Raw genomic sequence first — 15,622 nt, forward strand, 5'->3', positions numbered from 1 at the left:
GAGGCCGAATTTTTGTCTTCTGAGGCGACTAAGATTTTCCAGAAACTTTCTTGATATGTATTTTTAGCTACTATTGTGCTGCAAGAGGGAACAAGGTATGAATTGGAGCTGCTGCTTGTAGAACTGTTCTCTGTTCAGCCAAAGATGTCCTGTAAGAGCATCTTTCCTGCAAGGATGGTGCAAGTGGAAGGTGTGTGAGATGATGTCACTCAAGTTTAAATGTCTCAAATGGGCTGCTGGTCCCCAGCTGAAACCTACTGTGTCTTTTTAAAGAAAAAAACCCAAGCTCACAGCTATATTAAAAACATACAAACCCAACATACTAAGGTTGAAAACCAGCTGTTCGAATTTCTTCCAGGTCTTCAATTTTATGATGCAGACACGGGCATCTCTAATTTATGAGGGACTGTATCATGGCAAACAGCCTCAGCTTTGGTAACTCATGTCATAAACATTTCTGCTAACTGTGTCTTTCTTTCTCGCCCCCCAGGTGTTGTTTGGACTGTAGCATAGAGGCACTATGTACTCAGAGTGGAGATCCTTGCATCTTGTCATTCAAAATGATCAGGGTAATACCAGTGTACTTCACAGCTATCCTGAAAACGTAGGGAGAGAAGTGGCAAATGCAGTGGTGCGTCCTCTTGGACAGGCTTTAATCACATCGTCTGTTGGAAGTGAGAGTTTGCTAAAAACGGACAAAGAAGTAAGTGCATTTCCTTAGAGGTCAGAGTTTCCTTTGTGCTGGAGTGGCAACTGAAAGATTTTTTTTTTATAGCCTCTTTTATTTTTCTCTCTAATAGTCCCAAGTTTTATTAACTGTGCTATATTTTTAGGTTAGTAATCTACATAAGGGTTCTATTAACATCTCGTTCATAGCAGCAGTGTACTTCATGACCTAGCAGTAAGCGTTTGAGCTTTGTACCAGGAAGGTCAGACTAAAGCAAAAAACCACCCCAAAACCACCAAAAACAATGACCCCCCCAAAACAACAACAACAAAATAGCCAAGGAATTTAACAATTAGGACAAAGCCTTTCTAATTACCTTTATTTTTGGGGCAATGCTAGTTTTTCTTCTTTTTTATTTTTAAATCTTTGTGTGGTACAAATATTTACTAGAAATTGGAGATCTTATGTTACATCAGCTCTTGTTTGTTCTAAGGAGTTTTCTCTCTACAGCTCAGACTAAAGAGTTTATAATAATTTGCCATTCACTTATAATCATAATGTCGTGATATACAAATTAATGGCTTGGTGTTTTCTTGCAGTATATATTAAAAGAGAACTGCCTGTGGCACAACTACTGTTATTTTGTTGAGTTAGAACCAGTGTGCTCTGACCACTGTTTACTTGCTAGTATTTATTTTTAATAACTTTTACTTTGTTTGGATAGGTAAAATGGACTATGGAGGTGGTTTGTTATGGCCTGACCCTCCCTCTGGATGGCGATACTGTGAAATACTGTGTCGACGTTTATACAGATTGGATTATGGCTCTTGTGTTACCGAAGGACTCCATTCCCTTACCAGTTATTAAGGAACCAAACCTTTATGTTCAAAGCATTCTCAAACATCTCCAAAATCTCTTTGTTCCAAGGTGAGTGTGAGGGCTGGGACACTCATGAGGCTCGGAGGTTTTAAGCTGTAGTCTGTAGGCAACCGTCAGAAGCCTGATGAACCCTGGAGGCTCTTGATTAAAAGATGGCTGCTGTCATGGCAAAGTTAAGAGGAAGGTGTCTCTCCAAACTGGTTTTGTAATTTTCAGTAGCAAATTGAGTTGTTGCTGCTGTGTTTAGGTAGTTAAAATTACAGATTGTTCATAGACTTCAATGTTTACTGTTTCATGAACTTCAAGAACCATCTCTGTTAGATGACTGGAGGGCAGGGGAAAGGTTAAACAGCGTCACTGCTTGGTATTGTGTGGAACTGTGGTAACTAAGAGCACATCATAGCTGTCCCACGCTTTGTTTACTCAAGACTTGACCACATTTCTGATGCCCTGGAGGATCTTGCAGTAAGTGGCTGCTTTGTGTCTGCATCTTGCTGCCTGCTAAATAGGCATAACTGGGCTTGATCATCTTCCACCGGTAGTTCTGAAACAATACTGTGGAAGGATGCTTGCTATCAGATAACCTGGTGTTACACAAGACATCCTTCAGTGATAATGCTGAGGAACATGTGCTTCTAGGTCTTGGGCAAAGTTATATTATCAGAGCGCTCAGACATCGTAGTTTGTTTATAGTTTGATAAGCTTACCTGCTGCTGTTGAACACACTTGTTGGATAAGTAAGAGATTATTTAATGGTGCCCTGTGAAACAGCACTTAATTATTAGCTACCTAAAATTACTTCAGATCAGTGTTTAGTGGATGTCTGTAAGTACCAGAACATCTGCTCTATGGGTATGAATAATGTATCATTGCAAGTGGCCTTCAAAGTGCTCTGCTGCTCTTGGATCACTTAACTTTATCCAAAGGCTTTGTTAATAAAGGGATTTAAATAATAACTCACACAAATTCAGACTAGGAGTTTATTGCTATTTACAGATTGCTTCAAAGTCTACCACCTAACCTTAGATGTCATTGCTCTTACCTTGTAATGAAAAAGACATTTTCATTCTAATTAAAGGATTGTCACAAATTTGAGGAAAGCATGTGTCTGGATTAGACTTCTGTGGAAGGTTGTCTCTAAGCTTGAATGCATGTAGAATAGAGGTACAGTAGAGAATGAATTCTTCACTGGTCCATTAAATAGTTCTTGCTCTGATCCCTTGATGGTTTTCACACCAGTGGCCCTGCTGGCCGGCAGTTCAGTGGTCCTTTTTCTTGCATGCTGATGGCGTGGCACAAGCTGCCACTGCACCCTTCTCTCTTTGTTGATGGGACTTGGTGCAGTGGGGTAGACAGCACAAGATGGCTTTTGAATGAAATAACATCCAGAGACAGGGAGGGCTAGAAAATTATTTTAAACACACCTCTCCCCTTCCTTATAACTATACTATTTTTTTTTTTCATTCAAAAGCCTCTGAAATGTATCTGAAACACTGTTTTTTCATGGCTGCTGCTGTCAGTGCTTGATGTTCAAGTCCCTGCTTTGCCTTCAAGAAAAGAACTTGATCTTTTAAGTTTTGCCCTCCAGGGAGCTGTGTTCAGAATTCACTCCAGCAACAGGAAAGCATTCTGTAACAGAAATTAAATGCAGGACCGAGTTGTGCACACCTTGCTGGAGTGGCAGCAGGCTCATACGTGTCTGTGGAGAGGAAGAGGAGAATAATTTCTGCTTTTACCCAGTTGATGCAGGTTGCTGGTGCTGATGGGCTCCTGTAGCTCTTGTAGCAACCTGCATTGACTGTCTCCTGGAAAAATCTCCTGTTCTTGTGTTGAAAATACTTGAGCCTTTATTATAAGTCTATATCCTATGGAGGACTGTGATTAAAATAGCTTCCTTCCTCATCCTGGTTTGCTGGAATTGGTGTAGCTGTTGGTTTGGCTGCCTTAAAAGTGGTGGCCCAGATTTGTGGTGAGGGTTCCCAGACCCAGAGGAGGATGTATAGTTGAGGTGTGAAATGCAGCATCCTTAAGTGAGCAGTTCAACTTAAATAGCATCTTCACAGAATTGCTCGGTTGGAAGACCTCTGAGATCATCATGTCCAACCGTTCCTGTCTACCCACTAAACCATATCCTTAAGTACCTCGTCTACCCGCTCTTTAAGTACATCCAGGGATGGTGACTCCACCACCTCCCTGGGCAGCCTGTTCCAGCCTCTGACAACCCTCTCAGTAAAGAACTTCCTCCTTATCTCTAACCTGAACCTCCCTTGGCACAGCTTGGTGCCATTTCCCCTTCTTCTGTCCCCCATCACCTGGGAGAAGAGACCAGCACCCACCTCTCTACAACCTCCCTTGAGGTAGTTGTAGGTGGTGATGAGGTCTCCCCTCAGCCTTCTCTTCTCCAGGCTAAACAACCCCAGTTCCCTCAGCCGCTCCTTATTATCTTGAGAATGTGTGTACATCAAATACAAAGCAGGTGTATACATGTTCCAGTTTGAGTGCTCAGATGAATTAAATGTTTACACGCACAGTCCTTGAAAGGTGCTGAAAAATCAGAGCAGTGAGAGATGAGCGAGTCAAGTTGCCTTTGTCTGCTGGACTTGGGGTGGGACTGCTTGCATCCTTCCTTCCAGCACTGACCTCCTGTCCACCCCTATGAAACGCACGCTTCTTTTCTTGATGAATTTGAGCAGTCCCCAGGCAGCTCCCAGGCTTTCAGCCTCTAGCAAGCTTATGATATTCAGGAAGCCTTGCAGATTACTTACGCAGCAATGGTGGTTACTGCTGTCAGATAAAGTTTTGGTGCCACAAACTTGTTGGAAGCACAGAAGGAAAGTATGAGAACTCTCTCTCCCCCTGCCCCTCCTTCCCAGGAGGTTGGGGTGTTGATACCAAGGTCTTCTGTGTGACTGGAGCGTCTGGACTTGCTTGAGAGACCATGGAGTGTGTGACTGTCCAAGTGTAATAGGCATATTTCTGTAGGGAGTTCTGCTTGTCATATGAAAGCATAACAAAGCCTTGATGCAAAGGAGTGTGAGAACCAAAAGGCCAGGCTCTGAAGAAATCTACACAAGTCTGCAAAATGCTGCAACCAGAGTTTGCCATTCAGTTGATTTTGTGAATGAGAGGAACCGATAGATGGACAGGGACTTTAGAATTTCCTTTATCCAGACTAGCTCAGAAGCATCCCATCAGTTGTCTTGCCTATGGAGCTCCTACATGTAAACCCCTTTTTATAGATTCCCTAAATTATTAGGGAAACAAGTCTTGAAACAGACTTTGAAACGTCAGGCCTGTAAAGATTAAGGATATATTTTGATTAAAGTGTCTGCTCTGTTGTTGCTTAGGGAAAAAATAGTGGTATAACCAAGGCAGGACCTACTCATCCCAAGCTTTGTTCTATGGAGACTGTTTAGGATCTAACACTGGCATCAGGCAACCCAGTGCAGTCCTGAACTGTGCCTAGTGGTCTGCAATTTTGCATCAGATATAATCTTGTCTCTTTTATCTTGTTTGCAGTACTGTAATACAACATTTGTTCTATGAAGATAAGTGTTGATAGTGTTCTTAAATCATGTCTCTCAATAAGTGATCTTGATGTGAGCAGTTTTTCTCTGAGAAAAGCAGATCTCTGTCTAGTGGATCAGCGTGTTCCTGAGATGCTCACCATGCAGTAGGACTTATGGGTTATACCACATGGAAAGTGTTTGGTAGGAGTCTAGCAATACTACTTAGCAGTCCAGTGGAAGGTAACATTTTTATAATTTTTATCATTTTTTGATCATCTCTGGTAGGATGGATGAGGAAATGGCGTACAAGTTGAAACATAGCTAGCTTGTGTATGTTGCATGTTTTAATTTGTAATCTCCTCTTTCACCCTTAAAACTCTTAGGCTTCCTCTGCTTTGTTTGCCAGTGTCCTTGTCTACTGTCCAGAACATTCCACATTACTATTTTGCACCCATTCTGCCTTGTCCAAACTAACTGATGGAAAGGGAGCACGCTGCTTTGTGCTGCTTCTGCAATGCTTCATGTTGAGTGACTCAGCAATGACAGTGTGGGACTGGTTGCTACTATAGGGAAAACCTTGATAATGCCAACTTGTTCCCTTCCTTCCTTCCTTATCTCCTCTTCCTTTAGTCTGTTTTTCCTATTTAATGACCGTCTTCTAGATGTTTTTTCCTAAACCCAAGGATTTAGGGTAAGAGTTGGATCTACGTTTGGAAGCAAGTGGAGAACTAAGAAGAATTTAAATTAGTTTGCTAACAGTATTTTCTCCTAATGTTGCCACTTTCCTTCTGAATTATGTATGTAGCAATTAGTGATGTCTCAGCTACATTCTCATTGTTTAGTTTAAGGTAAATTCCTTTGTGATAATGGGTTGTGCTTGCTCCAGTTAACGTTCACTCTGTGGTGGTGCATTCAGTGTCATGTAGAGAAGAATGTTACGGTACAACTTGTACTCATTAAAGCAGAGCTAGGATGCGTAGAAGCATATTGACTCATGTTCTTGGCTCTTGTTCAATAAAATGGATGCTTCCTCTTGTAGTTGCTCTAAGTCCAGATTATTGTATGCATCACTTTATAGCTCTTGTTTAGAGACTCAAGTATTGTTTTCTTCTCTTGCAGGCCAGACCCAGGATCTAGCCAGATTAGATTATGCTTACAGGTTTTGAAAGCTGTCCAGAAACTGGCTCGTGAATCAACAATTATGGCAAGAGAAACCTGGGAAGTTTTGTTATTATTTCTTCTCCAGATCAATGACACTCTTCTAGCAGCTCCAACTGTGCAAGGTTTATATTCAGCTTCCATTTGATTCAATTACTGGAAAAACCTGGCTCTGCTTGATGTTGAGCTGCCAGAGGAATGGGAGGAAACCTGTTAAAAGCTTTTAGTAGCCACCAAAGCACAATAGGTCACTCCTAATTCTGCTACACTCTCAAATAAAGGGTTGTCAGAAAAGACTGGATGATTTGGAGCTGAGTTTTCCTAAAAGTATTCTTGCAGAACAGTGCCTCTGTACAGGAACTGTACGTGGCGAATGGTTTCAGGTGGTGGTCCTTGTTTGTTTCACAGAAACCCCTATGTGTCTTGCTGTTTGGTCTGCCTACTGGAAAATAATACTGGTTGTTTATACCTATTTTTAAAAAAAAATTGGCATAGATAGTGCAACACAAGACAACCTAAGATCAGTGAATTCCCAGTGTCCCTTAGTGAGAGTCATATGTGGGCTTTATGTATAATGTTGGTCTTGTAAAAAGCTTAACTGTCTGTAGAAAGCAATTGGGAATCACTTTTAAATGCAAAATGATGGGGGGGAAAAAACCAACTTAAAAAATCTTTACACACTTAAATGGAAATCTCTTTGGGGAGGTACTTGAAGTTATTTAGATTGACTACTCACTAAAAGCTTGTTTTGTTTCTGTTATAAGGTGGCATTGCTGAGAATCTGGCTGAGAAGTTAATTGGTGTGCTGTTTGAGGTGTGGTTACTGGCTTGTATGCGGTGCTTTCCAACACCACCATACTGGAAAACAGCCAAAGAGATGGTGGCCAACTGGCGACATCACCCTGCGGTGGTTGAGCAGTGGAGCAAGGTCATCTGTGCCCTTACTTCCAGGTAGGAGAGATCCCACAGAAGTAAACACGTGTACAGAGATGATGGTGGTTATTCACATTTTTCTGTGGAGCTGTTTATTTGTGGAATGCACAGCAATCCAAAAGTGAATGAGCAGAACAGTGAGAGGTCTTGCTAGCATCTCTGGCTTTTACTGTTTGTGTGCACGTCTTCGTTCTGCAAGTGAAGATCTGAATTTGGTAGTCTCTGCTAATTGTGTGATCTCAAGATCTCTCTGGTATTTAGCACTTTGCGGTGGTGTCTCCATCACTGCGACTCTTCATTGTGTCTCGTGAAGAATGAGTCATGACTATTAGTGTAGTATTATAGTGGGTATGCTTTAATGGCAGTCACCACCAAAATTATTAGGTGCTTGTTACTCCTGCTTGTTGCTGTGTTTGAGGTGACTCCGGCATTCTTCCCTTCTTGCCCTGCAGAGCTGATGCTGTGCTCTGTGCGCGCAGCCGGGCTGCGGTGGGCTGGGACAGGCTGCAGGCTCTCCTCGGAGAAGCGGCACTCTCCTCCTGAGCTATGCCAGGCCTTGCTGGGTGTGGGAGCAGTGAGGCTGTAGTAAAGGCCCTGAGCAGTGAAGGGAGTCTCAGTACCCTTCATATTGGAATCTTTGTGATATGAAGTCTTTGCCGGACAAATCTCAGTCTCCTGAAGGAAGGAACTAAATTAACTGGTGAGGAGCAAGGTTCTGGGTCTCCTCCCAGCTCTCTTGAGAGATCAATAACCATTTCTGTGAAAGTTCAAAGATGTATTGTAGTTGCTGCACTGAGAGAAATTCAATAGTATGCTTTTTGCAAGAGTTTATTTTAACTCTGACATCGCTTGCTTTTGACCCTGTCAAAATTCCAAGTGTGGCTAGATTTTTTTTTTTCCAGGTTATGCAGCCACTCGTTCAATCTGTGGGGAAATACAGCTGCAATACGAGCTCTGCGTATTTCCCACAGTATTTCTTTAGCTATTTTTAGCTCATTAGACGTAGCATTGCATAACAGAAAATATTTTATGATTCACTGATCTGAAAAGAACAGCTTTGCCTGAAAACATGCGTTGGTGTTCTGCTCCATGCACTGTGCCCACGCTTTGTGCTCCTCTGTTGACTAACAGTTTAGTTCTGTTGATGCATAGTGGTTTGCAAGTTTTTTGTAACGTTTTAATCCGCTGTTCAGTAATGTTGTTTTGTGCCCAATACGCAGAAAGCCAAACTCGTCTGAGGCTATCTTTAAGTTCAGTGATATTTTAAGCTACACTTCTAAGACTTCAGTGAAGCTCCAGCTTCAAACAGTTAAAGTGTTGTTTTAGTAAATGGTTTTCTGAATTGAGTTATTAGCAGTAAACTGAGAGTAAACATCTCAGAACTATATGGAAAATTATATTTGGAAATCTGTGCACATATGCAGTGTTAATCTGTGTCCATAGCTGTGACTTTATAGCAGAGGGGTCTTCCTTGAGCTGCCATACCAGTAGATATTAACGTTGCTAGTCTAAAGTGCCCCGAATCTATTTCAATTTAATTGGATGTGTGGATTACAATTTATTTCTGTTTTAAGTCATTCTTGAAAGTGTCCCAAGTATCACTTAAGATTTGGCCATGCTCCTTGAAAACCTGATTTCTTGCAGCTCCTAACAGAATTGTGGAGCAGTGCAGTCTCCTGCAACCTTGAGATGTGGGTTGTGACTTTGCATGGGGTGTGCCCAGGCTCCTCGGGGTTTGCCAGAGCTGGGGAATTCCTCAGCAAAATCCTGCTGTGGGGTGATGCCTCTGGGGCACTGAATGTCCAGGGATGCTGGGGCATACTGAAAAGCAGTTGCTGCCTGTGGTGGTGAGTGTTTCTAGTTTGGACCTGAAGAATGCCTTGTGTCTTAAAGCTCATTTGCTTTTCTCTCCAAGTTACTTAATGTGATAGACTGGGATTCCAAGTCTGTGCCTGTGTTAACTGATAACCCCCTGGCTGATCAGATGAGGGAGCTGCCATGGCAGTGACAGCACTTGGATTTGGTAGAAGCTTTGGGCAGGCTCCTGTCATGGAATCGCACCAAAATGGCTACACGCACACAATTAATGAACTCAAAGAAGCTTTAATCTGTAATTGAAATGAAGCAGACAAAACTTCATTCACTAAAACAACATCCCACTGACATTCAACAAATACAGGTTCGATATGCTGGTTGGGAATATTACCAGACACAGCTAAGTTAAGAATTCTTAAGTTTTTGGCCAAACGATCCAAAATGTGCACTCACTCACTCACCAAAAAGGGAGGGCTCTCAATCTCGAGAAGTTTCCTTAAGTGGCGTCCCAACTCAAGGGGAGAGTCCCCGACTGCAGACCCGCTGCTCCGAGGAGGACCGACTCAAATGAGTCCTCCGGCGGGGCCCCATTTATACCCTGGTCGAATCTGATCTGTGGTCAATACATGGTCGTGTCACCCCCTACTGGCTGAGGACCCCAACTTTCCTGCCTTTGACCCCCACTGTGTGGACCAGACATGAGCTGTGAGGGGGAGGCAGTCCTGGCGCCTCCAGGGCCAGAAACTTTAGCACTGCTTTTGTTGGGTTTTTCTCAGGTCTTCAGTAGGGTGGGTGCATCTGCCACAGCTCCCAGGCATGAACCCTTCAAAGCTTGAAGAGGGCAAAATAGTTGTGCGAAGCGGGGCTCTCTAGGAAAACCTGAGATGTTGTGTTGCTGCTTGTGGACTTGCCTGTGGACTCGCCTGTGGACTGCTGATTCTTTTGGGGCTCAAATGAACTGCTAAGGGTGTGGGGAGTATTGACTGAATGACAGATCTCTCTGACTCGCTTTCTAGATTGCTGCGTTTTACCTATGGACCTTCATTTCCTCCATTTAAAATTCCTGATGAAGATGCTGGTCTGATTCCTCCCGAGATGGACAATGAGTGCGTTGCACAAACTTGGTTTCGCTTTTTACATATGCTGAGGTATTGTAATTGCAGCCACCTATTGTTTGTGTTCTTGCATAATTTCTGTAAATTTGCATGACAAATTAAGAAAAATTTATTTGGAGATTACTGAGATTAAGCATCTAAATAGAATAAAGTGTGAGAGTTGCACCAGTGTCCTGCAACAGTCCAGGGCAAGGCTGTGAGTGCGTGGTTCAACTGTGAACTCTGTGACTCTTTCAGAATGTGAGCTGGTTCATTTAATTAAAAGGTTTAGAGCTGTTTGGCATTTTGGAGGGTCTGAAAAACAAGACTTCAGTGCAATCTTGTGTTTCTGAGATGGCAAACAGGAAAAGCAGAACAGCTCTGAGATGTACATTGCTTCCGTTTATTGTCCAGGCTGTTACACTCATTTTAAAAACTAATCTTTTGAAGTTTATCTTTGTTTTTATGAAGAAAGCTATTTAATTGATTTTAACACCTATGTTACCCTTCTCTAACAATGCAACAGAACCAGGTGGTGTGCTTGGTTTTAAAGGTTTGTGGGAATGGCATTGCATTAATGTTCTGAATGGCTAGAATATGAAACTTCTCATATAAAACATTAATTGCTAATATAAGATAGATAAAAGTTACTGTTTAACAATCTACTTTCTAACTAGCTACAGATCTTTCTTCATTTGCGATGTCACAAGTACTGTACTCTTCAGATCTGTAATTTCTGTGACAGAATTTAGATCAGGAGAAATTGTTCAAACTTTCAGAACCTGCTCCCTTTCTTCTCACTGTTTCCTGGCAATGCTTAATTCATTGCTTACCTTTTTGAGAATAATTCTAACAATGCAAGGACCTCTTAAACTGAGCTCAAAAGAGCTCAGGTTATTAATATTGCTTCAAGGGAGGGGTTGTTATAGCGAATGTACGCTTTGGTTCATTGGATCTCAGTAGAATTATTCAGTCCATTTGGGTAATGTCTGAAATAAAGACAATTAAACACTGACAACCCAGGAAGTGAAAATTGACTTCCTGTGATGCAGCTAAAAGTATATTGATATTGGATGCTGTTTTGTGTCGCTGTTATTTAAATACATTAAACTGTTGCATCTTTAAGTGTTTTTAAAATCTCATCAGCTGTTCTTAAACTGACTGAAATGTCTTTTGCTCTTCTTGTGTGCAGTAATCCTGTGGATTTGAGTACCCCAGCCATTATTAGCTCTACCCCCAAATTTCAGGAGCAGTTTCTGAATGTGAGTGGGATGACTCAAGAACTGAATCAGTACCCCTGCCTTAAACATCTGCCTCAAATATTCTTTCGTGCCATGCGTGGGATCAGCTGTTTAGTGGATGCATTCCTAGGTAATGCTCTTTTCTTACCTGTGGGTAGCTAGGAAATAGTACCTTAATCATTATTTAATTCTCTTTAAATCTGTCTTCTCCATAAATACAGCCATAACGACTTATCATTTGGAAGTGTATTCTGGAATTGATAGGGAAGGGACCTCAGATCCCTTTTAAATGGCCTTCTGTATACACAGTAGTAATGCTTGAATGCACAAAGCCGTAGATGGTCTTAGTTTCAAATGTGAAACAATTAAACCTGAAGTCTAAAATAAAACCAGCCGTCTCTTCCCCAAACAAGGTTTATTTCTCTTCATGTCTAATCAGCAATGCAAGCATTCCGCTTTTAGCGTGTTGTGAGCACTGACCGCCTCGTTTATGAACTTTCTGGAAGCAGCTGTGTGCAAGGCACTGAATTTTGGCTGTCATCTTCAGGTCTTTGTACTGGACCATGTCCCTAAGCACGACATCCACTCATCTTTTAAACAGCTCCAGGGATGGTGACTCAGCCACCTCCCTGAGCGGCCTGTTCCAGTGCTTGACAATCCTCACAGTAAAGAAATTCCTCCTAGTATCCAACCTAAACCTCCCCTGGTGCAACTTGAGGCCATTACCCCTTGTCTTATCACTGGCTATGAGGGAGAAGAGACTGGCTCCAACCTTGCTACCCTCTCCTTTCAGGAAGCTGTAGAGGGCAGTAAGGTCTCCCCTCAGTCTCCGACAGACTAAACAACCCCAGCTCCTTCAGCTGCTTCTCATAAGACTTGTGCTCCAAACCCTTCAACGGCTTTGCTGCCCTTCTCTGGATACCTCCCAGCACACCCAGGGTGAGGGTGGTGCTATTAAAATGAGAAGAAGCGGTGTTTGTCACTTCAAGTTTTGCAGGACTGCTTGCTCCTGGTGCTGACTGGGAGGAGTAGCTTTATGCACCATGAGTATTGCTCTGAAGCTGGTAAAGACTGATCTAATGTCCTGCTGCTGCCAGAAAAACTAGCTTCTTCCTGTACTGACCTAGCAATTGACTGTTCAGCAAGTTGATCCAGCTCACAAAACCAGCAGAAAACAGCACTGTGGATGGGTTAATCTTAATTTAGTAAGCTATGTTGGCTTTAAAGGGTCAAACGTCTTGGAGATGTCTCGAAACGGGCTGTGGCAGGTATGGTTGAGAAAGAAAGGAAGGGTGAGAGGCAGCTGAATTCTGGCTGGAGCATGGTGTTAGGTTGGCTTTGGCAAATGAGCCTTGACCCTTTCCCTCTGCCTGCTTCTAGGCTATGTCCTCCTGTGACCAATTTTCCGTACTCTTAAGGTGTGGGGTTCTTTGTTGTTTTTTACTAACACAAGTAGGGTTTTCTTTTGCTTGTGCATTTATTTCTGCTAATAGTGAAAGACGAAAGATGTTTTTCTCATTACTGCTGTTTTGGGGGGCAGGGAGGAACACCGGTGTATTTGCAGAAGGCTCAGGTGCTTCCTGACCGGGTGCTGTGGTGAGCCTGTGGGATTCTTGTTGAAAACTTGCTTTATTTCTTCACCTACAGGCATTTCACGACCCCGGTCGGATAGCACGCCGCCCACCCCAGTGAACAGGCTGAGCATGACCCAGAACACTGCAATCAACACCACTCCGCCCCATAACCGGCGGCATCGGGCAGTAACTGTGAACAAAGCAACCATGAAAACCAGCACTGTAAGATTTCATATTCTGTATTTAAGGAGCTGACCCTTTTGATAGTTTCCTCAGTTTGAGGAAGTAATTTCCTTGCTTCTAGGAGCTGATCTGTTCTGTTGTTCAAATAGGTAACTACTGCACACACTTCAAAAGTGCAGCACCAACCCTCCTCTACTTCTCCACTCTCTAGTCCAAACCAGACGAGTTCTGAGCCACGGCCCCTGCCAGCTCCTCACAGGCCAAAGGTTAACAGCATCTTGAATCTCTTTGGATCGTGGTTGTTTGATGCAGCATTTGTTCACTGTAAACTTCATAACGGAATAAACAGAGACAGCAGCATGACTGGTAAATATTACTGAAAAATATATGTACAGCTTTTTCCTTCTTTTATCGGCAATTCCTACCTGCAAGATTAACGTATGCGTAATAATAAAACCCTAAACCAAGAACCTGAAGTGCTGTATCGTGGTTAACCCCTCCCAGCTGAGCCAGCACCCGTTTTTAAGCTAAGCAGATGTTTTGGGGCTTTAAAACTAAAAACAATCACTACTGTTAAATGCTCCCTTGCTCTAACAAGCATGGTGGTCCCACTTATGCCAGAGGGGGAAATTTTATTAAGTGAAGGAAATAATGTGATAAAAGTCCTTTTCCTATTTTGAAATCTGATTGAGTATCTCTGAATAATAGCAGCTTTTTATAGTGACTCTTTAATGTTTGCAGAACTGTCAAACATCACCCCAGACACTCCAGAAAGTGGTACATCTCCTTGTTTTTGGAGAGTATTGTGAAAACAGAAGTCCTTAAAATAGCAAGTGAGGTTGCTGCCTTTCAGTGATGGTTGATGCGTGTTTCCATATATGGCTTGATACCTCGGTTATCTTCAGTCCTTAACTGCTAGGTTTATTTTGTCTCCTATGCTGCACTCAGCTTTAGAGGCTGGATGTTTTGAGACATGGTAGCAGAATTAGTGCTCTGCTCAGAGGGGCTTTTTAGCACTCTCCTTCCTTTTGGTGATAATATTCAGAAGAGAATAATCTTGCTTACTGCTCGGGTTTTTCCTGTTCTTCATGTGGTATTTTGGATGTCTGCTGAAGGCTCCCAAGAGATCTGTGTGGCAGGAGCTCATGGGCCTGGGTAATTAAAACAGGAGGCAGAGGTTTGTTGCAGCAGGTTAGGTTTATAGTGGAACTTGACAGCAGAGTTGATCTGATGGTCTTCCTTGTGTGTTGTGTCACAAATCCTTGTGTGGAGGCAATGGGCTTAGGGTTTGGGATATGTTAAAGGTATTTTTAGCACATGGTTTTTGAAAGCGTTCAGTCATGGATTTCTGTGGTAGGAGGTTCAAGTCCCTCTGCGAACAGGCCCATGACACGTTACTAGAGAAAAAGCTGAGCTTAGGAAAGGAAAAAGGCACAGTTTGGGTGTGTTCAGTTGCATATGCAGCTAATGTATTTCTGTATTTAATACTGCTCAGATTGACTGGATCATTTTAATTTTGACATAACCTGTATCTTGAACAGTTTAAGCTTAACCTGAAAAGGATGGCAGCTGAGATGCTGCTTATGCAACAGCATCAGTTGTAAACAGTGGTGGTGAGATGCTAGAAGTACAGAGTCATCCAAAATCAAAATTAATTACTTCCTTAAAGGCATTCCAGGGCCTTCTGTTCACATATGCAGTGTCTTAAGTCACCTCACAGCAGTCAGAAAATTGCCATACTGCTAGCCTTGCAGGGAGACTTAAAAGCTTTCTGAAAACTAGAAACGGCTATTTGGAAATCACTTGGTTATGTTGCTTCTCCATGCTCTTCAGAGCTGTCAGCAGTGAGGCCAGTCCTTGTGTGTGTGTGTCACATGTTCTGGTATTTACTAGCAGCAGAGTTGGTGGAGACCCAGAAAACTGGCTGTGTTATGTCCTGTCTGTATGACTGGCTGCCTGGAGAAGACTGAACTGAAGATGGACCCATACTGCTGAAACTCGGTGGAGAGGCACCAGAGCCTGATTGCCTCATTTGTCCTTTGGGTGGGCAAATGCAGCATGACTTGTAAAGGGCTGGGCTGCTGCAGCTTCTGTCGACTTGAAGCATCAGCGTCTTTTGAATCAGGTTTAAGGCCAAACTGAAAAGCATCTGTTCTGGGAGTCTAATCTGTGAAGCCTGATGCCTCCAGGTGAAGTCTTCTCCTCCTTGAACGGTTTAGGGCAGGAGGTGCTGTGCTAGCTGATGAGGTGGGCCAGGAGGGTTGTGCATTGTGGTACCTCTCCATCGCACAAGTGGGGCCCATCAGTGATAACCAGACCTGCAGTTTGTACCCATCCGCCTGCCTCTGCTTGTGCTGTCCCATGGAGATGTAGCTTGAAGAAGGAGAGCAGCAGAGAAGGGAGGGTTGACTGCCACAATCCCTACCCTTAGGAAAGAGAACAAAATTACATCTGCTTTTTGGCAGCAGCTTGGCTATGTCGGTATGTCCTGGTCCATCTGCTGTCCTCTGTGGCGCAGTACGGTAGCACTTTTGTTGCTAGCTTGAATCACAGAATCACAGAATCACAG

At 42.9% G+C, this 15,622-nt stretch overlaps 1 protein-coding gene across 1 annotated transcript; it reads left to right on the forward strand.

The window, feature by feature from the left end:
• Positions 1-520: 520 nt before the first annotated feature.
• LOC104548914 (ral GTPase-activating protein subunit beta-like) lies at positions 521-13,419 on the forward strand (the record flags this gene model as incomplete). The annotated part of the gene is made up of 8 exons (XM_010195069.1): positions 521-703; positions 1,392-1,594; positions 6,175-6,338; positions 6,978-7,164; positions 9,978-10,109; positions 11,248-11,426; positions 12,944-13,092; positions 13,203-13,419. Coding segments are annotated over exons 1-8 (1,414 nt in total), but the record flags the coding sequence as incomplete, so codon positions are not given.
• Between the last annotated feature and the right edge of the window lie 2,203 nt (positions 13,420-15,622).

Source organism: Mesitornis unicolor, unplaced genomic scaffold, assembly GCF_000695765.1.
Source record: "Mesitornis unicolor isolate BGI_N332 unplaced genomic scaffold, ASM69576v1 scaffold52531, whole genome shotgun sequence".
Lineage (NCBI taxonomy): Eukaryota > Metazoa > Chordata > Aves > Mesitornithiformes > Mesitornithidae > Mesitornis > Mesitornis unicolor.